The sequence below is a fragment of the Castanea sativa genome, chromosome 1, assembly GCF_040712315.1.
Source record: "Castanea sativa cultivar Marrone di Chiusa Pesio chromosome 1, ASM4071231v1".
Lineage (NCBI taxonomy): Eukaryota > Viridiplantae > Streptophyta > Magnoliopsida > Fagales > Fagaceae > Castanea > Castanea sativa.
Genome location: NC_134013.1, coordinates 46023419 through 46047238, shown reverse-complemented (window position 1 = coordinate 46047238; position 23820 = coordinate 46023419). Strand labels below are relative to the sequence as shown.

Here is a 23820-nt window from a genome sequence, read left to right as displayed (position 1 = left end):
TATAAACAGATCCACTTCAAAGACTTGTTGGGGGCGTCTCCTACTAGCAACATGTTGCATCGAACTTCAAATGTAATAAAAAGTGAGCTAGGGCGAGCTACAGTGTTCCTTGTAAAAAATGCGCTACATCGATGTTTAGGTCTAGTGAAAAATGGACAAAAGTTCCAACACTTTGATGGTCGTGTTGGTAAAGAAGTTAGTTCAAGAGAATATGATTTGTATAAGTACTTGAAATATGTTGGTAAAGAAGTTAGTTCAAGAGAATATGACTTGTATAAGTACTTGAAATATGAGGTCTTTAACAGAAAAACAAATGAAAATAGTAGATACAATGACCAAGAGGAGAATAAACATAACATTTGTCATTTGATGTATGCCTTTTGTAGATGATATAGCTTTAGTGAATAAAATTAAATGTAGAGTTAAGGCCAAATAAAAATTGACAAGACGCTCTAGAATGTAAAGACTTTTAATTGAGTATGACTAAAACACAATAAATGGAGTGTAAGTTTAATAAATGTAGAAACATAGATGAACAAGCAATAAGACTCAATGGTCAAGAAATTATAAAGCGAAAGAGCTTTTGATTATCTTGGATTAATAATTCATAAAAATCAGGAAATCGAAGAGGGTGTGAATCATAGGTTTAGGAGCAAGGTGGATGAAATGGAGAAGTGTAAGGATTATTGTATGATTGTAAAATACTAGGTTAAAGGGAAGATTTTATAAAACTTCCATAAAAAGCTAGCCATGTTTTTTGGTACTAAATGTTGGGCTCTTAGGAAGTAACGCGTTCATAAAATGAGTGAAAAGCTAAAATGAGAATTCTAAAATGGATAAATGAAAATACATGGAAAGATAGGATTCATAATGAGAAAATCCGCCTAAAGATGAGGGGCCTTATAAATGAAAAGATAAGGGAAAGTCACTTGACATGGTTTGATCATGTTCTATATAGAGCAATTAATGTGCTGGCAAAAAAAGGTAAAAGAATACCAAAAATAGCATTAGTAGAAGTAGTAAAAAAGAACATGTCAATTAAGAAAATAATAAGAAGTGTGGTTTCAATTTATAGATAGAATAGAATGGTGGAAAAGAATACTTGTGAGTTGTGACAGATTCTAACAAACTGTTACAGATCTAAAGTGAATCCCAAAAAATTTAGGATTAGGGCTTGGTTGTTGTTGTTGTAATCATTTAGAATTCCAACCATTTCAAGCAGCCCAACTCTTGTTTAGGCAACAAAAGAAATTACCTTGAGAAAAGAAGCGAAAAGAAACTTCAGATTTAAGCTTGTCCAATACTTTTGGTCTCACTTTCAAAAGGTGGAGATGAGAGATTTTATTCATGGGTGTTGGAGTAACATAGTGTTTTGAGTGAAAAATGAATTACGGATATTATATTAAATGTGCATAGCATATAAGCATATTACATACTCAAACAAAGTTAAAATGTAGCCATTTGTACCTAGGATCGGCCACATTCAAAAGAAGACTTGGCTCACTTATGAAACCAAACTGAGAGTGAGAGTTAAACAATCTGACTTACAAACAAGGTCGAGAAAAAGGCACCAAAGCTTGAAACTTTTCACGCCAATGACAAACACATCAATGATCTTTAACAATTTTGTCTACATGGAAACAATATGTAAATATTTTTGTTATTAAATTTAAAAGAGACAATTGTCAATTCCTTTTTTTAATTAGTCACTTAGTCGTGCACCCATGAGTCTTGAACTCACAATCTCAACCTTCACCTTGTTATACCATTTGAGCTAGAGTTAATTGGAGGCAATTGTCATTTCCCAAGTAAAATACAAAGGACATGTATAGTGTCAACAGTACAACCAGATACCTATAATAATAAACAACAGAAAAATTATTTTGCTAGTCATACATAAGCCTTTTTATTTTCATTTATCATAAAATGAGCAGCGATGTCCCACACAGAAAAACATATGGAACAGCAGAAACTGAAGCTTCATAAATCTCAATTGCATTATAATTATAGTCAGTTCCTTTAGCTAACAACAAAACATTTTCACCAGACTTTATTCTGGAAAACAACAGAAAAGTACTCATTACCTATGTAGGTATCGGAATAACAATCAGAAGTTCTCACAAGAGTAAAGAGCCAACAGCAGCGTCTCATACATTGGTAGTCCCATCCTCAGATGCAGCACTTCCTCCATCTACAAAAAAGAGAACAGGAATTAATTTTTGTTCACTTGTGAGAAAATATAATATGGTAAAGAATAGTTGTAAGCAAGTATTCAGCAATTAATGTTTACAGTTAGGCACACCTTCACCACCTGCTGGAGCATAGGGAGACTTCCGGTATCTTGTTTGCTGTTGTGTGGGCTAAAAAAATAAAGCACCAAGAATAAATTTTCTTAAGCATCATAGAGATTTCAGAATAGAAATAAAAGTACACTCATTTTAAATGTTAATTCTTGTATGTTGATATAATAGGTAAACATGTCCAACTAGTTCTTTTTAAGCTGATCCATAATGCTAACCATTAGATAGGCATGCTGACAGTAGCCTACTCAACCCATTTTGGCATTTCAATCATTCATGTTGGACTTACCACTTTGCCTCAATCCCGAATCATATAATCATACCTTTCTTGCATGCAAGATGCACCTTGTGCATACAATTTTGTACTGACTCGCGTGCAAGAATCATGCGAACAGATACAAATCATACAAGCTTGCATGTGCATGTGTGTGTGTGTTGTTAAAAGTGAAAATTGGCCTCAGGGTGCCAAGTCTGTATATGGCCCACAAGGTACTAAATGGGTGCCTGCCCAAGTGAAGACAACAATGTCTAAACATGTGCAAATATTATAAATTCAAATTATAACCTAAAGTAATAAACTGGAATCTTAATGAATTGTTTTCCAGAAATGTAATGTATTCATTTACAACTTGGCATTTTGTTAAAAGGAAGGGAGAGAGAGAGGAAACATTTATGTGTTAAGAGATTTTTACTAAAATAAAGGGGAGTTTTCAAAATAAAACAAAAAACCAAAACAAAGCTAAATAGAATGATAATAATTTCTAGTAAGTTATCAATTGTCCTAAAAGTTTAAATTATTAGGAAATTGCGAATTTAATTATTTAACCATAATTCTAACACTTCCCCTTGGCCTAAACTCTCCCTTAATAAGTAAGGCCTAACATATGAGATTTTTAACATTTTAAACGGGAGGTAGAGACAGGGATCAAACTTAGGATCTCCTGCTCTAATGCTATGATAAGTTACCGATTGTTCTAAAAGCATAAGCTATTAAGAAATAGTGAATTTAATTATTTAACCATAATTTTAACAATTTCAATTCAATAAAAAAATTACAAAAATGGAGCCATTTTATAATTTCTTTACGCTTTATAGAGTAAAATGAATAAAATTTGGGGTATAAAATGCATGTTGGGGAAAAAAAAAAACCATTTAACAGAAAATGTAAAAGAAAATGGCTAAGAGCAATTGCCATGGAGATCAAGTAAAAGTAGAATTGGACAAAGAAAAGCAAAATGATAAATTACAATAACCTCCCTTGAGGTTTTGGAAAATGTCAAAAACTCTCCTATTTTTTAAAAATGACACTTATTCCCTTGTGGTTATTATTATTTTTTCTAAATTTTCTTATCATATAACCAATCCAGTTACTAAACAATCTTTTAGAGGTCACCATTTGATGTGGTGTATTTAGTAGGAGAGTAACAACCGGTGTTTTGAAGACTCTGAAAAGACAATAGCCAACTAATAACTTTTCTTCTTTAAAACACTATTAGATTGGATATCTATCATAGGAAGTCATTCTATCTTTAGGTTTATGATTTGATGGATGCTTGCAATTTGTGTATTTGATTGTTTTGGTCTCTTGCAGTATACTTCCTATATATTTGGGTGACTTCTTCTTATGACTTTGAATAAAATTTTCTTACTTATCAAAGATATATATATATATATATATATATATGTTTTTTTTTTTGAGGTTATTCTAGAAGAGAATTTAATTTGAAAATTGTATATTTTGACTCAATTTGTAATGGTCATAAGGAATTATTTGTTATACAAACCACAACCTCAAGGGGTGGAGTGTCATTTATGAAAATAAGAGGGGAAGTTTCTAACATTTCCTCAAACCTCAAGGCAAAAGCTGTATATGTTTTTTTTTTTTGAGGTTATTCTAGAAGAAAATTTAATTTGAAAATTGTATATTTTGACTCAATTTGTAATGGTCATAAAGAATTATTTGTTATACAAACCACAACCTCAAGGGGTGGAGTGTCATTTATGAAAATAAGAGGGGAAGTTTCTAACATTTCCTCATACCTCAAGGCAAAAGCTCCATAGACAATAATGCATATCACCAAAAGGGATTTTTTTTTTTTTTTTTGGCCCCACTTGAGGAACCTAGAGGGAGAGAGATGAGAAATCAAGACAAAACAAATTTGGGTGCCCCACACCTTCATTTTATGATAAACTAAATAAATTGGCCAAGCAGACTTAATCATCTTCTTTGAAATGTTTTTTAAAGGGTGTACTTTGTCCACCCATAAAATATAGGGAATTTTACTGAGGCACTCAGCTCAAGCACCTGAGACTTTATGTAACAAACTCATAACCACCAAAGGCAAGCACCTCAATAAAGGAACCTCACCTTGAGGCTTCAGAGGTGCCTTAGTGGTGCCTAGCCAAGGCACTGGAATAATGTGAGCGCTCACCTTTGACAACACTACACGCACCCTTATCCAAAAAATAAAAAATAAAAATAAAAATAGAAAACTATAGTTTCTTTATCAACTTTCCTTTCTTCAAATCAAAATATTTTATAATTAGTGAATTCTCCTCCTTTTGACCCCTACCTCCTACCAATTAAAGTATGCTTTTAATTTAACTGTTTTGCATCCAAGAGTCTGGAAGTGAAATACCTTCTGTAGCTACCAGTATGACGTTCAGTGGTAATAAGACGTCAACACTAATTATTTTACAATTAGTGAATTCTCCTTTTAATGGTCTCTTTCCTCTTCCACTTAAAGTATGCTATTGAATTATCCATTCTGCATCCAAGAGTCTGGAAATGAAATGCCTTTCATACCTTCTTGAGCAGTTTGAAGTTACATAGGCCACATAAGGTCTAGGTTAATAATGTGGAATTTGGCCACTTCTATCTCCCATCAAATCTGTTTTCCCATCTTGCTACCTAACCCTATACTGCACATGCAACTGGCTGGGCACTAGCATGCTGACACACAATTCCAACATATAGTTTGGTTTTTATTTCTATATTAAATACTCCAAATTTGGATTACCATCTACATCCTAAAGAGAAAAATGCTTTCCAGATTCACTAACATTCAAGAAAAATATTATATGTGGGAGCCAAGTTTGTGAGCCTGTTGGTAATAAATAAACACCACACGCCCATCCTAAATCCGACCAAAAATTCTGACCCATGACTTGATAAACCCTCCTAATTGGTTAGAGGAGCTTGGTGAGTGGTTCTTATTTCAATATAACTTCCATCTTGCACCACTAGATAACAATTGACAATTTCAGTATGGTACCTTACACGGTCTTTTAAAAGCAGCAAAAATCACAGAATTCAACTTTAAATGCAGAAACTCAGGAAATATATCAATCAGAGCTCTACAACAATCTCACTCAAAAAGGTATACGCCTATCATGCAATTTAGCAAGTAATAGCAGCAGTATCTACAAATTATTGACCATTGCAATGCAAAAGGAACAGAAATCCTTGCAAACTAAGCACAACCTAAATAAGAAAAAAAGTCAAATTAAACTAATACCTGCAATTTGGGCCGAAGGGCTTCAAGTGGTCCTTTGGGCTTCTCGACACCTTGCTGTTATCATCCAAAGCATAAAAGATATTAGTAAGTCAACTTAATGCATGTTTTTCACTTTTGTCAAGGACAAGAAAAATGATTAAGATAATATGCCTACCTTTCCCAAAGCCCAATCAGCAGAATCAAAGTAAGCACGTTCATGGTCCTGACATCACAGCCAAAACTTTTAGAGGAAAACCAACTCAAACGGATAACTCTTCCAAATTCCAATTGACAAAAGCCATAAGTAATTTCAAAATCAAAAATCACCTTAGAAATGAGTGGCGGTTTCTTGGGCACTATTCCACCGTATTTCTTCTTTACTGCTGCCTCCTACAAAAATCATAATCTGAGTCAACCATAAGCTTTGAGAAATTGTCTCAATTACAAAATACAATGGAATTAAAGGCTTTCCATGAATGCAATATTCGGTCAATTATAGATCAAGTGTGTAAAAAAATTTAGAATCTGAACACAACCTCCTCTTGAGATGACGGCATAGATTTTTCAGACTCAATGGGGATATCTCCACCCACTCGTTCTTTCTCCTTGAGATCCTCCACGCCTGACATAATGACCTTGCACCACTTAACCAAACAGCTGCATCAGCAAACCAGTTGTACTCATGAACATTTTGGTAGAATTATTAAATTGTGACATCCTGTCTGACAGATGCTAAAGGACACAAAGAAAATTTTCTGATATTAAACCAATTGAGGTGATTCACAAGGTATAAAGAAGAGATAGAATCTTAAATCTTGGGAGGTAATTAAAAGGCATAAATAAGAGTTGCCACATATGCTAGGCTCCTTTGGGGTCAACCCACTTCCATGGCATATGGCAGTGACATTGCATATCTATTCCAAAAGGAGAAATGAAATAAAAATCAAAAGAGGGGAAAGACACATTCTTAAATCAGGTCATACCTAATGCACAATAATTCTACTTATGTGGGACTGGGAGAGGTGGTTGGTCGGCAAATCAAACCCACGACACATCCCTTGGGAAAAAGGTACTTGCCATCACACCAAGGTCTTACCTTTATGATGTTGGCCAAAATAGAGACACAGTCTTAAACAAAGGCTTCTTTTGGGCTTGATGTTAGCCAAAACAGAGGTCATCAACAGAAAAAACTATATTGTCTCAGTCTTCATGTCCTTCAGTACATGATTTTGAAAGTACGATGGTTCCTCCGAATTGAAATAAAGCAGTAAGAAAATTTAGAAAAAAATAAATATAAAAGAGCTGTGAGGGCCACAAAAGCCACATAACCCTGAGAAACAAAATGAAACTACGTAAGCATCTACATTTTCTTTTTCTTTTTTTCTTTTAATATATGAGTTTTGGCTCCAAAAGGGAGGGGGAAGGAGAATTTCATGAGGTTGTTCCCAGGTCAATTCTGGGGTTATGATTTTTTTTTTGATGATTGGTTCCTTGGGGTTATGATGACATCAACATTATAAAAATGCAGTACCATCTTGAGAAAGAAGAAGAATACAAATCAATGGATCCATAATTTTAACGAATGCTACAACACATTAACCCCACCCCCCATAGTCTATTTGTTGATGGCAATCAAAACTTTAACCCAACAGCCAATAATATATCCTAGCATTCACAATATGCTATCAATTTTCGGAAATCCCTTTAAATTCTAAAAACAGGAAAGTTTGACAATAAGAAGCACTTAAATCAATTTTACGAAAAATAACATATCCTAATTATGTAACTCAAAATATTATAAACTTCATAACAACAAATCTAAAAAAATCCACGCGTAAAATTATTAAAAAAAAAAAAAAAAAAACAACAACAACGAAATGTGTACTTCACATAGCACCATCAAACAAGGACACAATTCATAGATCCTGTAGTTACTAAACCTCACTTAATCAGATATTCGTCTCCCTTATTATTATTATAAGAATTTTGAAATATCAAAATCTTTTGACCTACTTATTGGCAAACGAAAATCCTATACGAAAACTCAGCAATTAAATGACATTAATACATCTTAATTAACTTCTTCTTCTGTATATATATATTTTTAATTGAATTGCCTCAGTTTCAAGCTTATAAGGGAGCTGAAATTTTAAATTAAAAAAAAAAAAAAAAAGACCAGCACTAGCTTCGTAGAGTTTATAATTCAAAAATATATTCCTAAAAATGGAAAATCGATGAATGATTTTTCTTTTAACAATCATGATTAAGCAGCACAAATAAATAGATAACAAGAAATGAGAGATATGCAAAAGAAGTAATAATGAATTGAAACAAAAGAAGTAAATATTATTAAGATTCAGGTGGATATGCAAATTGCAAAGCAAGCGATCTATTTATAAGACACAGAGACAGAGATTCAGCAGAAGAAACGAACTAGAACGTACAAAAAAGCACGGGATGTAAATCTCAGAGAGAGAAATGAATTACCGACTAGAGAGAGAGAGAGAGAGAGAGAGATGGACGGTAAGCTCTGGCTTTGGATGCGAATGCAGAGAGAGGGAGAGAGAGAGAGAATGGAAGATCCAATCAAAGAGGTGCGTCCCTCAGACGGGCGATGACGTGGTCGGGATATCTTGCTGTGGTCTGGATGTTATTTTTATTTTTAACAGACCACTGTGTATTCCTTTTTTTCTTTTTTTTATTCTTTACCATTTTGATTACTATAATTAAAGGGATCGGTTAATGTGTGCCCTAAGGGCACATATTAAATCATTTATTTATGGTAAAAATTTTTTGAAAATTAATAAAGTTGTCAATACTTTTTAATTCTCGAAAATTTTATTTTTTTAAAAATAAATAATTATTATGTGCCCTTAAGACACACATTAACAAAATCCAATTGTAAAAACCTATAAACCACTGCTGGGTTCAAAGCCACGCGGTTTGACTGGACAGAAACAGATTCTTTTATTACAAAACAGCTAAGATATAGATAAATTAAAAAGAGGCAGAAAGAAAAATATAATAAAGTGATATATATATATATATATATATATATATATATTATAATTACAATAAGTCTAGATATTTGAGCTTAATTGTGTGTCACATTTTAGTATTTTTGAAAATGTCTATCGTTCATATCTTTTTTTTTTTTTTTATTGTAACTATTGAATTATCAAAAAAATTATTATATATATATACACACAATAAGCGAGTCACACTAATTCTCATAAAATATTTAATAACAGTTAATGTGTCAAATTATGAATAGTAGATGATTAAGGATAAAACTAGAAATTTGTCTTTAGATGCCAAGACATGAACCAAAATTTTGATCATTTTAAAGTAAGACTAAAAATTCAAAACTAAATAAATATATGAAAAATAAAACTAGTATCCATTTAGTATTACCAAAATAAAAGACACAAATGATATATATATATATATATATATATATATATATATATATATTCAACTCAATCATTTATGATATATCAAAATGGAACTCGATGTTCTTTTAAAATATTAATTATGAATTGAATTTCATACCAATCTCCCTTTTGATGTACAAAATAAAAAATTTCCCTAAAATATCATCTCTCATTTTGTTGTGAAACCTATGTTTGATAATGTTCATAATTAAAAATGTGTTCCATAGTTGCAATAGAAATGAGAAAAATAAGTGAATAAGTACATATAGAACCACTAAATAAACAAATTAGTAGGCTATTAAATTCTAGCCCTTGCTAGCCATTGGTACAATTCAAAAATATTTAACAAAATTTTGAAACCCAAATGTTGAACTATATAGTGATAGTAATTGTGAAATTTCATTTTTAGTTTTTTTTAATGATTTGTTCTTGCATACTTGCTTACTAAAAAATAAATATCACCAATTCTTAAAGGATTCACGAGTTTCTTGAAGATTTAGAGATGAGTTGAGAACAAATAAATCTTCTATATGTTCAATAATATAATGATTTAAACTTTTTAATTGAGAATTTATAGCAATGCAAACAAAAATACCTAATCAATAATGATGCTTAATTGTAAAGTCATCTTTTTTACGGTGGAAAATATAAAACTCTCAAATAATCCTATAGGTGAAGTTGAACAATATTATAGAAAGGGTAAGACTTAGATACAATATTTAGGTATTGTTCCTTAGGTTTTCCTCTTAAGATATTACTATGTGGATTTTTTCTCATAGGATAAAAGTGGATTTTTTAGTTAAGTAGCCACATGGTTAAATCTTAAGATGAGAACCTAAAGAACAGCACCTAAGATACTATACCTAAATTTTGTCCTTATAAAAAACAAAGCCTTTTGACTTCACATAAACGAACTCATCAAAGTCCCTATTGTTCTATGCATAAATGAGTAACCATTCATAAACATATTTAGATCCATTCGTAGTCTTTAAATTTTGCCTACTTGAATTGCATTTATTTATTTATTGAATTACATTTATTTATTTATTTATTTTTGAGAAGGAATTGCATATTTTAATCATTCATCAACTAACCAAGTAACACTCACAAGCATACTTAGTATAATTATTAATTTATTCTATATAAATAACTACTATATTCATAAATCCACTGCATTGTCAAAATTATTTATTTGCCATATTATTCATCTAGGATTTCATATGCTAATAAAAATGATTTTCACAAGTTGTAAAATACAAACTTTCTTGAAAAGCACTAAGTGACGATTCAAATGAGCATTCATGTTTGCTTTTATTTACATAATCTACTTAACAATCATGTGATTTATTTATTTATTTAGATGATTTAGTGAGTCATTTGATTAAAATACTATAGGTTAGAAGATATTCCTTAAATCCAATTTGGAGGAAAAATATGTCTAATTACAAACCCTAATTTATTGAAAATTAATGAAATTGAAAATTATAACATATTTGTTTGTTAAAAACATTTACAAGTTAAAATATAAGGGGAAATGATTCATGCTGCGAGATTTGTAACATATTGTAACTGTCTAAAAAAAAGTTACAATATTATCATTTATTACATCTATTTTACTTTATAAAATATTTTTCTCCAATAACAAGTAAAAACATTGGTTATATTACACATCTTGCCAGCACAATTAAAATAAAAAGCCTTTTATTTTTCCTATAATTGAGTTTCATTTACTTCTTTGATGGTACAATTTCATGAGAACAATCTTTTTATTATCTGCATACAATGAGAATAGAAGATCTATGGAAAATGTTGAAGATTATTGTATAATTATAGAAGTATTTCATTTGTTTGGACCAAATTTAGGGGGAAAAGAAGCAGTGAAATTAACCTTTTGTAATCCTATACTTTAGGGGTGGTTTTAAACTAAACCCTAATGCCCTATAGTTTCGATGTAAAGCATAGAGTTAATATTCTTACAAATTAAACTTATAGTGTCAAATCAAAACTTTCACTTTCAAAACTAAACTCCCAAATAAAATTCAAATATTTCGAAGTTTAAGTTAGTACAATTTTAGAATTTCATGATTTGATTCAAAAATAACAAAATCATAATACCTAGTTGTTAAAATTAAATATTTAAGTTAAAAATTTTGAAGTTATAGTGTAAAAACCAAATTTAAAATATAATATAGTTTAAAATTTAATATTTAAGTTAAATTTTTTTAAAATTATAATATTAAAACCACATTTAAAATATAATCTAATTATTGTGAATGTAACTAGTGCTGAAGTACATTAGTTAAAATCGATTTTTTTGTTGGGTTGGAATCAACTTGCTTTTTTTAGGGTGTTCACATCTTTCAGCTAATTAAATACTTATATTTCTTAGTTTTAGTTACTTCCCAATATGCGGGATTGGTTTGCAGGTGCGATCCATTAACAAAAGCCAAAAATATTTTAGGGTCCGTTCGGTTGGAGGAGTGGAAAAGTGGGAGGATGGAAAATATTTAGTTTCCACTCTTGTGTGTTCGGTTGGAGGGGTGGAAAAGTGTGAGAGTGGAAAACTCTTTTGTTCGATTGGAGAGAAAAATGGAAGGATGGAAAATGTAATTTATATAAATTGACTATTATACCTTGTTACATAATATGTAAGAAATAGATTTATTTGTATTCATTATATAATATAAAATTTATCACATCATATATATAAATTATTATTATTATTATTATTATTATTATTATAATGTAAAAATTAGATAAGGTCACGTTGAAAAAAAAAAAAAAAAGAGAGAAGAGAACATTTAGGTAACGTTGAAAAAAAAAAAAGTTGAGGATCAGGTCACGTTGGGAAAAAAAGAAGAAGAAGAGAGAGATAAGAACGTTGAAAAAAAATAGGTAGAAAGAGTGTATTTTTGTAAAAGTGTTACCATAACACTTTTCTCTCTAAATTTTCCTTCCGATTTTGAAGGAAAAAAAATGTGGGCCTGGAGAGAAAACTTTCTCCCCAGTTTTCTCTTATTCCTATTTTTCTTCCCCAAACAAACAGTGAAAAACAGTATTTTCCACTTTATTTTCTATCTTCTCTATTTTCCACTGCCAAAACGGAAGGACCTTTAGTTCCAAAAGGGCATGAAGATTGGAAGGTGGAACACCTTGAAGTACATTAATGTTGGAGGGTAGTTTAGGGAAACGACATATGGCCCCCTAAAAATCTTATCAAAGCGTGCTGATCTGTAATTCTTCCAGATCAGAAAAAGCAGTCCACAAAATCAACGGTGAAGATCAACATCAGGCCCCAACTCTCTCAATTGAACGTTAAAAAAATCCAGTACCACTAAAAACAGAAAAGCCCTTGTACCGGGTGATGATTTCCCCACCTCCTCTCCAACCCTATATAAGAAATCGCTTGGCCGCCTCTGATTCCTTGTCTCTCTCTTCAGCCACAGAGTCCTCTAAACCCTAATTCTTTCACCATCGCTTTCGCTTTTTCCTTCTCGCACTCGCTCCTGGTTTCGTGTTCAATTTAGATTTTCGTTGATTGCAGGTATTGAGCCCTAGGGTTTCTTTGTTCAGTTTGATTATTTTTCTTCGATATTTGTCGATTATTTATTTAATTTTTTTTTTTTATATATTATGTTGGTTCAGTTTCAAGATCTTATTCTATCTCGGCTTAAATCGCTTTAGATTTTGAATATATTGTAAATAACAACCAAATAATTTTGTGATGTAGCTGATTGAACGGGATTTTTGTATAAATCTGTATTCTTCTTTCGTAGTTGTTTCACAATGGTAATTATACTTGCAAGTTTCAGAATTTGGATGTTTTTATTTTTTGAATGATTTAAAAAAAAAAAATTTAATTCTGATTTTTATAGATTTACTTAATGATAATTTTGATTATAAAATTTTAATTAATTAATGTGAAACTGTTGAGGACCTTTTTGGTTTTGATTTTCAGAAACTGCTTTGTATAAAACAGTAAGGAAAATCACAATTAAAGATGTTTTCAATGTTCTTGTTTTGCTAACTGAACCAAAAAAAAAAAAAAATTGTAAGGAAACACCAAACCTGAAATGTTTGTACTACTGATATTATTTCTGAGTTTTAAAGGATTTAAATATATGTATGATTTGTGTGAACAGGTTTTTGTGAGGGAGAGAGAGAGAGAGAGAGAGCAATGGACAGCTGTAAATGTTGATGGGTATTCATTAGTTTGATTTGAAACTGCTATGTCATTTAGTCTTAGCTTATATAATTATTACGGTGCTATGTGTAAGGTTGTATGGGTTTGAAAGGAAGTATGAACAATGTGGGATTGATAAGACAGGTGGTGTTATGTTCTAATTGTTACGAGGTGTGTTATGTTTGTCTAGGCCTGGGCTTAAATGTTCATGTAAAAGTGTACATATTTAGGTTTATTGTAGTTTGGATATGATGCTACAATATCTAGCTTGAGTTCATAATGCATGTTTTTGCAATGGGATGAAATGTTGACCATCATTCTTTACCGTAAATGCTAAATGGGAAGTGAGGATCTGAAAATATATTTTGCTTGAAGGGTTCTAATGTTTCTGTTCTGGTTCCTAGATGTTCTTATATAGCATGTCTGTGATTCACCTTGTTGTATTAATGGAAGTCATAGGCGAGCCGGGTGCTCGCCTAGGCACTTTTACTTAGTTGCTCACCTTTAGAGCTTTGGCAAGTGAGGTGAGTGCTTTAAACCATGAAAATGGTGCTAAGGCGAGAGCCTCAGTTGTTTATTTATTTATTCTATTAATTTTAAGTTTCTTTATTATTTCTAATTTTCATTTAAAAAGCTTGTTGTGAAATCTATTGTTAGATTAATTTGTTTATAGAAGCTTGTTGTAAAACATACTGCATATTGTTAGAATAATTAATAGAGCCTAAACCTTGTTTTGAAATCAATAATAGACCTAATGTCTTCATGCATCACTTGTAAAAAACACTTGATAACATTTCAGTATATTAGACTTGTATGATTTAAGTTCTATATGTATTTAAACACTAGTTATTTTTAATGGCTATACTGGTTTATTTCGAGTTTCTTTTTTTTTTAATTGGAAGAAAGTAAGGGGGTGTTTGGCAAGCATGTTTAAACATATTTTCACACATTTTAAACAACATTACACACATTTTCACCTACACGTATATCAAAAACACCCAAACAACATAACTTAAACTACTCTCCCAAACACCTCCTAAATCATTGTGTTTTTTTTTTTGCTTTAAATGTGTTTTTGCATGGCCTTTTCTGTTTCAGTGTCCCCTTTCTCTGGGGTTTTTTTTTCTTCTTATTTTCCGGATTTGGTCTTGAATGACCTTTAACTTAAAATGTCACATAAAACTTGAATTGTGCTATGTTTAATTGAACTTTTTTTATCTTCATGAGAAGGCAAGCTGATTGCTTAGCTGTTTAAGGAGGTTTATTTTTATGTATTTAACACTTCTGTCAACAAGGAAACTTCTGAAAAATTTGAGCACGATGGTTAATTGCATTTGCATTCATTTTTATTATGTTTTGGGTTTTGCTGGCAATCTTTGTGTATTGCTATGTAGATAGTTGTACAAATACGTACTCACAATCTTTCTTTTATTCATGACATGTTCTGAACCGTTGTATTGCTATTCTTGTTTCTTGTTGCTTGTACTGACTATCTAAATTAATGGAACCTGACATATGAATAATTTTCTTGTGTTATTAACAGCATATCTATCGCTATATGTTTCTTACTTCTAATTCTGGACATTGTTGACACAGGGAGCTTGTGGGGTTAGCTGCTGTTTGCATCTTTTCAAGGTGAAGGTGTCAACATTGAAGTTTCTTTTATGTCCGAACAGGCCACCTTCGATTTGGGATCGATTGGGTTGCTAGGAGAGTACTGTCCTTCATTAAGAAAAAAGAACAGATCCATTTTTCAAAGGACTGGCTGTATGCATCTCGGGCCATTTCTGGAACACCCTGAGTTTGATGGTTGCAATCGGGTGCAACCTTTTTTAACCGCCGAAGACCAGTCTTCTCTTGTCCTGGAAACTTTGGAAGACAATTTTGCCATTGCCCATAGTTCGAATCTCTGCGTTTTCTCCCTGTGACATCCAGTTTATTTGTTCTTCAAATTTTGCACTGTAGTCAAGATGGCTTTACAGAACATAGGTGCTGGAAATAGTGATGATGCCTTCTACAGGTATAAGATGCCCAAAATGATTACCAAAATTGAGGGCCGAGGAAATGGCATCAAGACAAATGTAGTCAACATGGTTGATATTGCAAAGGCTTTGGCAAGACCAGCCTCTTACACCACTAAGTACTTTGGGTGTGAGCTTGGAGCCCAATCTAAATTTGACGAGAAAACTGGGACTTCTCTTGTTAATGGGGCCCATGACACTCCTAAACTTGCTGGCCTTCTTGAGAACTTCATCAAGAAATATGTCCAGTGTTATGGTTGTGGAAACCCGGAGACTGAGATTTTGATTACTAAAACTCAGATGCTCCAACTTAAATGTGCTGCTTGTGGTTTTGTGTCTGATGTGGATATGAGGGACAAGCTCACTACTTTTATTTTGAAGAACCCACCTGAACAAAAGAAGGGATCCAAGGACAAGAAAGCTATGAGGAGGGCTGAGAAAGAGCGTCTGAAGGAAGGTGAAGCTGCTGATGAGGAGATGAAGAAAATTAAGAAAGAGTCCAAGAAGAAGGGTACCACCTCTTCTAAGGATGGCACGACAAAGGCCAGCTCTTCAAAGAAAAAAGCTAGCGGATCTGATGAGGATCGCACATCACCTACTCACAGTCAAATTGATGAGAAGGAAGAAGCCGATGAGGATGAGGATGATGACATTCAGTGGCAAACTGATACATCCCTTGAGGCGGCTAAGCAACGAATCCAAGAGCAACTGAGTGCTGTGACGGCTGATATGGTCATGCTCTCTACAGAAGAGACGGAGAAGAAGCCGAAAGCAGCAAACAGAGCAAGTGAAAGTGCTGAAAATGGAAACTCAGTCGCACACAAAACACTTGCTGATGAGGTGAGAGAAATTCTGAAGAGAGGTGTTTCCGCAAAGGAATTGCAGTCTCTTCTCAGATCACTTTCTGGGTCTGCGCAGGAAAAGATGAATGCTCTGATTGAGGCAATCTTTGTTGGTGTTGAGAAAGGGTTTGATAAGGAAGTGGTCAAGAAGAAGAGCCTCCTTGCTGCTTCCTCAACTCAGGATGAGGAGTCACAATTGCTCTTGCTTCGTGCCCTTGAGAAGTTCTGGGGGAAGTCAAAGACAAATGCACTGAAAGAAGTGGCTCTGGTATTGAAAGCACTTTATGATGCTGATGTCTTGGAGGAAGAGTATACTGTACAGTGGTATCAAGAAGGGCTGAAGGGAGGCAACAAGGACTCGCAGATATGGAAGAATGCTCGGCCTTTCATTGATTGGCTCCAGAGTGCAGAGTCAGAAACTGAGGAGGAATGATGTGTTCTCATTTCACTTAATTTGCTTGCACGTTTATTTCCATGTCTGTTACTACGAATAAATGGGTGTCTTCTGGTCTCTGTTCTTTTTTATTAATCTGGTAGTGTTGTGGACTACAATTTGGTGTCCTGTACCAGAACTATTATTGTTATCTTCTGCGATGTGTTACCTAGTGTTGTGCTTTGTCTGGTTTGATGTAAGAACATTCAAAGCAGTTTGTTTATGTCGCTAAACTTCATTCTCTGTTAAAAAGGTGAATGTATGTTGGTTATGATTTATGAATTCATGTTGACGTCTCTCTTTTGTCTCTGAAATCTACTATTTGGCTCCATAGAATGGTGTCATGCATGCTTCTGATAGCATCTTTTGGGTGCCTACTGAGTGCTTTGACAGCTTACTTAGGTCCATAGATCTTTGGTGGGAAAGATGTATAAGTTTTAGTATTTTACCATTTAGGATAAGCAGCTACCAATTATTCCACTAGTCTAAGGCCCTTCAACAATTCATGATTTGTGCATTGGGGCAGAACTTTAGTGAAACGGTCTTCTAATGTGTGGATACATCCTTTCCAATTACGAAATCTTATGAGTTATGAGTTATTAAAAAAAAAAAACAGGTTCGAAACATTCAAAATTACCGGTTGAGGTAGCACAAGGGTCTACTATTTGGGAAAACAATTGCTCAAGATCTAATTTATTCTCAATTAGGTCTTTGCCGTTCGCAACCAAAGTTCAGCTTTGATCCAAATATGAACTAAAGCTGCAACCTAGTAAAACTCTGATACTATTTTTGATAAACGTAAAACTCTGATACTAGGTTATTAAATAGCAACTGGATAACATGATGAGACTCACTATACCTAATGTTATGTTATCTATATAAGTTTTTTTTTTTTTTTTTTTGAAGATTGTTATCTAATTTAAGTTTGTTTCAAGTTATATGTGTATCTCTAAACATTGTTATACCACTTAGTTATGTTATCTATATAAGTTTGTTTCAAGTTACCATCCAATAACTTGTTATTAAACTCATATTTTGAAATCCTATCGTTAGATTATATATTCTATATGTTCTTAACATGCATGCTAATTAGATGTTATTTACTATTCAATATATGAGCTCGTCTTTTATGAGTTATTTTAAACTATAAAAACTTGAATTTAAACAATTGACTGATGACATGATTATTGATCTTTAATTACTTTGAAACTTTGCAAGAATACAGAGATAACGTATTCCAACAATGGATTTGTCAAAATTCACATCTAATTAAAGAATATTGAGTGGTGTAACATTACTTAAAGTTAATTAGTAGCTTATTATACACTTATGGAGCTCAGTTGTGTTTGATCTAGATTATGACCTGATTTGATATAAAAGCGCTACGGTTTTAGCCTATTGGTGAATCTTGTGTGTAGGATAGAAAAATCGTTGTTTAGAGATTAGGGTTTGGTGGGTTGTTTTGAAAGAAAAAATTGTAATGCTGCATCTCATAGTTTTTATTGTGAATAGTAAAATCACTCCAACTCTGTGGATGTATGAAAATTGCAGAACCACGTAAATATTGTTTTTTTCTTTGACGCATAATTTTTCTATCTTTCATCTCACATATTTGAGAATTTTGTGTATATTCCCTACATTTTTGTGCTTAGGTGGCCTTGAAAATGAACTAGGATTTTTTTTCTTTGTTGTTTCACAAAATGTTATTAATATTTTTTGAAATTCCAAATAAATGTGCGATAAAATTTTTTTTATTCTTATGATGGAAGCTTCAAATTAGACAAACACCTCGGAATTCGGAATCTACACAAACATTTAGTGCGAAGACAATTACTTTGGAAAAAAAAAACCATTCTAGAAAAAAAGTCAAAGGTTGGTTTGCATAGAGAAAAAGAGTAATTCTTAGGTAGAATGATGCTCTTTCATTTCACATTCATAATGGAGTTCATTCATTAAATTCATGGTGAGGTCTATCTTGAATGTGAGAAGAGGGCTTAACTCAGGGGGTACCTAAGAATTTTTCGAGGAAAAAAGGTGAGTTCTTTTTTTTTTTTTTTTTTTTTTTTTGAGAAGAAGGCTATGTGGGTTCTTTTTTTTAAAAAGAAAGCAGCACACAAGTCCAAGTAAAAAAATGGGGATCTCGGGCCTGATGCTTTATATTTTAAGGGACTGGGCTTGGTTCACAACATCTAAATGAGGCTGATTTTGAACCAAGTGATGCACAGGGTATGAATCCTACAACACATACATTGCTAACATATAGAGAATATATGTATTGAATAACAGAGAACAACAAAGAACGAAATAATAAGAAAGAAGAGATAAAATAGATGTTAAGGATCCTTCAAAACAAAGTAAAATGCTCCATTGTTTTCTTAATTATGTAGAACATAATGCTCACTAGGACGTGTTACAAGGTCCAAATAAGTTCAAAAATCGCAGACTTAGATGGCTCTTCAGGCCTCTAAGACTTGCTCCAAGTCATTGTTGATGAATGCCTTTCACTATTGGCTGCCCCTCCTTTTATAGTGTCATCCTAGGGTTTTCGGTGTACCACATATTCCCTTTATTTGTCCCTCTAGGTACCAGAACCAATGTTGTGTTAGCAACATTGGTAGCTGGTTCCTTCCTCATCCTTCATTATTTTCATCTTTTAAGGCTTTCATTTCAAAAGACCCCAGTTGACTTTCCCGTTCTGGGGGGTCCTAAAAGGCTGACCTTTGGTCTTTCTTTTTTTCAAGGCTTTTAGACTCCACTTTTCAAACTCATCTTTTGGCTGCTTTCCCCTTTGTCATTTTTCCTAAGTGGGCTGATTCCTTCTTGCCTGGCTGAAAGATCCCAGCAACCTTCCTTCATGGCTCTTCTTCTTGGGTTCCCTGAGGTACTAGACCCTTGCTTATGAGCTATTGGTTCCCCAAGCCTTCTGATCCCTTTTTTGCATCATTGGGCAGCTGATAAGGACATATATGTTCTTGTTCTTTGTGTTTCTTGGCATACCCTCTTGACTTGTCTTAATCCCATTCTGGTCTTGCTGTATGTCTCGAGGATCCTGGACCCCTAGGAATCCCCAGGTATCTTGGCCTGGTCCTCTTCCTAGGCAGCTAATGATATATATATATATATATATATATATATATATATATATATATATATATATATTTACCTTTGAGGGTTGGGCTTCTTCCTTCCCTTTGTTTCATAAGGTTCAAAGCTTGCCCATTCATGGATTTGGGTTCCCCCTTATGACCCTTGATGGGTATGGGCCTCTCCTTTCTTTTCTTTATTGAAGGCCTAAATATTTTATTTTTCTAGATTTCAACCCTTTGTGTTATTTTGGGTCTTGATACAACATTGTGATTTTTAGACCTCAACATTTAGCCCCCCGAGCTCGTGGGTCGCCTGCAGCCCACGCGTGAGTAGACAAGGCTTTATAATTTCTTCCATGTTGTTTCAATCGGCTTCGGTATCCCCTTTCTCCTTTCCTTGGTATCCCGCTTCCCCGCGTTACCCTCTGGCATCCTGGCTCCCACGTATTACACTTCTTTTGTAACCTCCCCTCTTTCCACGGAACGTGGCAGTTAAATGTTTGAGTGAGCTTCCCTTCCAGTTTTTACGTTTCCTGTAACTCCCATTAATAACTGCCAATAACCTTTTCCTATAGAATTAATATTGGCAATTGGCGCGTCTTTCCATACATCGTCTTCTCTAATTGCCTTCTGTGCCATTATTGTTGTCACCTCAAACCACCTCTTCACTTCTAGAGATTCTTTCTTCTCGAGCTTGTCCTCCGTTTCTTTCTTTGTCCTTTCTTCTTTGTCCTCCATCCTCTCAGCTTCTCTCTCGTTTTTTTCTTTTGCTACACTACTATTCCATGGCATCTTCTTCTTCACGAAAAAGGAGGGAGTGTACTCCCAGTCCTTCTGAAGGTGAAAGCTCTTCTGGGTCAACACAGGGTAAGGTGCAAGAGGTGGTGGAGTGCCTAGCCTTCCTTTATGGGATCCCTGGTACACCCCTAGTCTATTCTTCCCTAAGGTGTCCCACGATGAAGCCCTTCCTTCCCCTCATACCTCGGTGATCTTTGGTCAGTATGGGTTTGCCAGTTCTGCCTAGGTTTCAGATCCTAGGGAAATTTTGGATCTGCAGATCAGGCGAGGATCTTGCGAGGCGGTTCCCATCTTTTTTGACTTTGTCCCAGGGAAGATTATTGGCTGGTCCAGTTGGATAGACAAGGAGCTTTCTGACAGCGAGTTCGTCAGTAGTTTGGAGCGTGCTGGGATCCTAAAATCGGTGCAATTTCTAGGAATCTTGAAGGTTTTATGGATGCCAAGGGCCTCAGACACTTGGTGCGCCGTTGATGCCCTTCTCTCTACGCATTCTTATTTTCTGTGGGTGAGCTCACCATCACTTTGGAGAATGTGGTCAATAAATTCCTCCTCCTAGTGTTTGGCGATGAGAACCCTTTTGACATTAGCCTTTCCGATGAGGATCTCGAGATTGAGAACAAGCTTTTTAGTCATTTTGGTGGGCATACTGCTTCCTCTGGGGGGAAACTGGCCAGGATGGGTAAGTGGGTGATGGCTCTTTCCCAAAAGAAGGATAAGGCAGTCAGGCAAGTTGGGTTCCTACCATTCTGGCTCAACAAGTTTCTATTTAGTGAGTTTCTTAGGTATGGAATCAAATCCACTTTCTTTCCGCTTGCAATTAGACTGGCTCGGGGTGCTCAGTATCCTTTAGCCTTCATGTTTTTTGAACATGTTTACTCCCAACTAGACTTGCTTCATGGAGGTGAGGTTGAAGGCAATTCTTGCTACTCCATCATGTTGTCCCTCCACTATGCCATTCTTCAGGTGTTCATGTGGGACCGTTCCTTTGTCACCTTAGCAAAGTGTAGGAAATTGAAGTATGTGAAAGATAAGTGCCAGGGATCCCCGGACGTGATTGAGGGCTTGTGTGGTAGCTCCACTGACAACCACCCCATCATCTTCCATTGGTCTAACTTGAAGGGAGGCAGCCTTAATCTGGTGGAATTGTTTGATTAGGCAGGGCACCTAAGTTGTCGTTCTCCTTGAAAGTTCAGTCCTGGGTTTATTTACGATTCTGTGTTGGCCTTTTTCCTTAGCTCCCCAAGGAATACCTTTGACCTGCGTAGGGGAGATAAAGGCAGTTTGGCATACTTGGCTTGTACCAGCCCCTTGTCGCTTCCAATAGCTTCCTCAAGTGGTCCAAGGTACACTTACTACTCCGCACACCGAGTTTTTAGGCAATTTGGTTTCGATCAGGATATCATACCAGTATTAAGGAGGCAGTGCCTTCTCTCCCTTCCTTGGACCTATTTCTGAGGCTCTAAGCCTTTTCTCACTGGTCATGGAGGAGCCCCCAATTTCTGGTGCTGAACTCCCAGCAGGGGGTTTTTGCTTCTAGTGGCTTTGCTGGCTATTGGAGAAGAGTTTAGAAGTCCTTCTTGGACTTTGTAGGTTCTGGCAGGATTGGCAGGGTTCCTGATCCTAGCCTTTTTTCTACTCCTACCTTCAACAAGCGTATGGCCCTCCCTACTGTTGGCATTGTGTCTGTTGCATTAAGCAGCAAAACAGGATTTGCGGAGTGGCATGCCTCTAGGGGTGGTTGGGTGTGCTATGAAAACGATTTCCTTGATGCTTGGTTAAGGTGTGATCTTTGTGAGGGTCCTTTTTTGGATAGTACCTAGGCCCAAGTAAAATAAGGATCCCGGGCCCTTTACTTGTTGTTTGGTGGATTGGGCTTGGTTCACCGCAGCTAAATGGGGGGGCTGATTACGAACCAAGTTGTGCGCAAGTCACATGAATTTCCTCAAGGCAAAAAGGCGATTCCTCCTAAACAATAAAATACCATTATAAGTGTTTTAGTGTCATAAAATGACCTTTTACTCTTACAAAATAAGTAAAATAAGTATTCATAATATCCACAATGAGAAGGAGATTGAAATAAAGTATTTGAGGCTTATCTTTTATTGTGTGATCATTTAAAAGAACTCCTTCACTTGAAACCTCGGACGTAATATCGTGGTACCCCGGGGGTGAAGTTGTGGTTCCTAGGGGTACTAGGCCTGTAAAAACCCAGAATATTGATTCTCTGAACTATATGATCTTTCTCCATGCTTATTATGCAATACGATCTTTCTCCATGCCTTTTACTATGTGAACACTTAAAAGAGTTTCTTCACCCAGTACCTCGGACGTACTGTCATGGTACCCCGGACGTATTGTCGTGGTACCCTTGACGTATAAGGCCTGTAATCCCAGAACGCTAATTCTCTGATCTATACGGTCTTTCTCCATGCTTATTATGCAATGAAGTTTTGTCTTTTCCCTTTACCTTTATAGGTCTTGCATAAGAATACACTACACAATACACATATCTTCAAATAATTGTTAGTTTCTTAGATTAGGATATGCATTTTAATACATATACATATATATAAATAAATTTCATGAGAATGATTCAGCCACGAGGATCCTGGACCCAATTCTCACAGACTTAGTGCTTTTGCACAAGACTTGTGGGATTTGGAACTCAAGTCCAAGTGGCTTTGCTTGGGCATTTCCTTTCAAGATAGATAGGTGAGGAGAATTTTTGTGGGAGAGAGTAATATCTGATGTGTGCATGTTTTGGCATATGTTTCTTTTGAGGCTAAGTGATATTTTGAATGATCTCAAGGATATGGGACAAATTCCTCCACCTTGGCTTTCTTATTTTGTTTCTTTCTTTCTCTTCCTTGCTGGGCTTTTAAAGCTCTAAGAATATGTGTTTTGAACCTCTGAAATTTTCCCCTGAATCCCCATTTTTCTCCCATCCCAATCCCCCTGTTCTGCTATGCCTTGTGTTCTTTTTATAGCAAACCTAGTCTGGTACCCTGGGCAAGGATGCCCCAGGTCTGCTGGGTAAAACTATGTCCTTTGTGACCTGAAAAGGTGCATTGGGCAGAAGTTTAGCTTATTTAGGCAATTATAACTCAAAAGGGGCATTTGTCTTTAGTTACAAATGGAAGATTCCTTCTTGGAAAGTCAAAAGAGGGGGTAGGTTGCTCAATACAATGGATGACAACTTTGGTTAAAAGTGACAGTTGAGAGGAAA

At 34.6% G+C, this 23820-nt stretch overlaps 2 protein-coding genes across 10 annotated transcripts; one reads left to right on the top strand and one right to left on the bottom strand.

Moving 5' to 3' along the window:
- Positions 1–1611: 1611 nt before the first annotated feature.
- On the bottom strand, positions 1612–8432 carry LOC142611293 (uncharacterized). Of its 8 annotated transcripts, none has more exons than XR_012840006.1 (8): positions 8285–8432; positions 6334–6454; positions 6125–6187; positions 5973–6020; positions 5819–5872; positions 2291–2360; positions 2085–2191; positions 1612–1854 (listed from the first exon to the last, which is right to left on the bottom strand). XR_012840006.1 is itself a non-coding variant. In XM_075783401.1 (7 exons), exons 2-7 carry the CDS (start codon positions 6424–6426, stop codon positions 2148–2150), a joined length of 372 nt encoding a protein of 123 aa, XP_075639516.1. In that variant the 5' UTR covers positions 6427–6454; positions 8285–8432; the 3' UTR covers positions 1882–2147. The 8 variants fall into 8 exon arrangements, 6 of the variants coding, with proteins under 6 accessions (XP_075639516.1, XP_075639539.1, XP_075639532.1 ...); XR_012840009.1 differs by having other exon boundaries at positions 2303–2360; XM_075783401.1 differs by lacking the exon at positions 1612–1854 and having other exon boundaries at positions 1882–2191.
- A 4156-nt stretch (positions 8433–12588) lies between these two features.
- On the top strand, positions 12589–17006 carry LOC142640197 (eukaryotic translation initiation factor 5-like). Of its 2 annotated transcripts, XM_075814289.1 has the most exons (3): positions 12659–12775; positions 13374–13432; positions 15011–17006. In XM_075814289.1, exon 3 carries the CDS (start codon positions 15385–15387, stop codon positions 16708–16710), a length of 1326 nt encoding a protein of 441 aa, XP_075670404.1. In that variant the 5' UTR covers positions 12659–12775; positions 13374–13432; positions 15011–15384; the 3' UTR covers positions 16711–17006. The 2 variants fall into 2 exon arrangements, with proteins under 2 accessions (XP_075670400.1, XP_075670404.1); XM_075814285.1 differs by lacking the exon at positions 13374–13432 and having other exon boundaries at positions 12589–12775.
- Positions 17007–23820: the final 6814 nt, after the last annotated feature.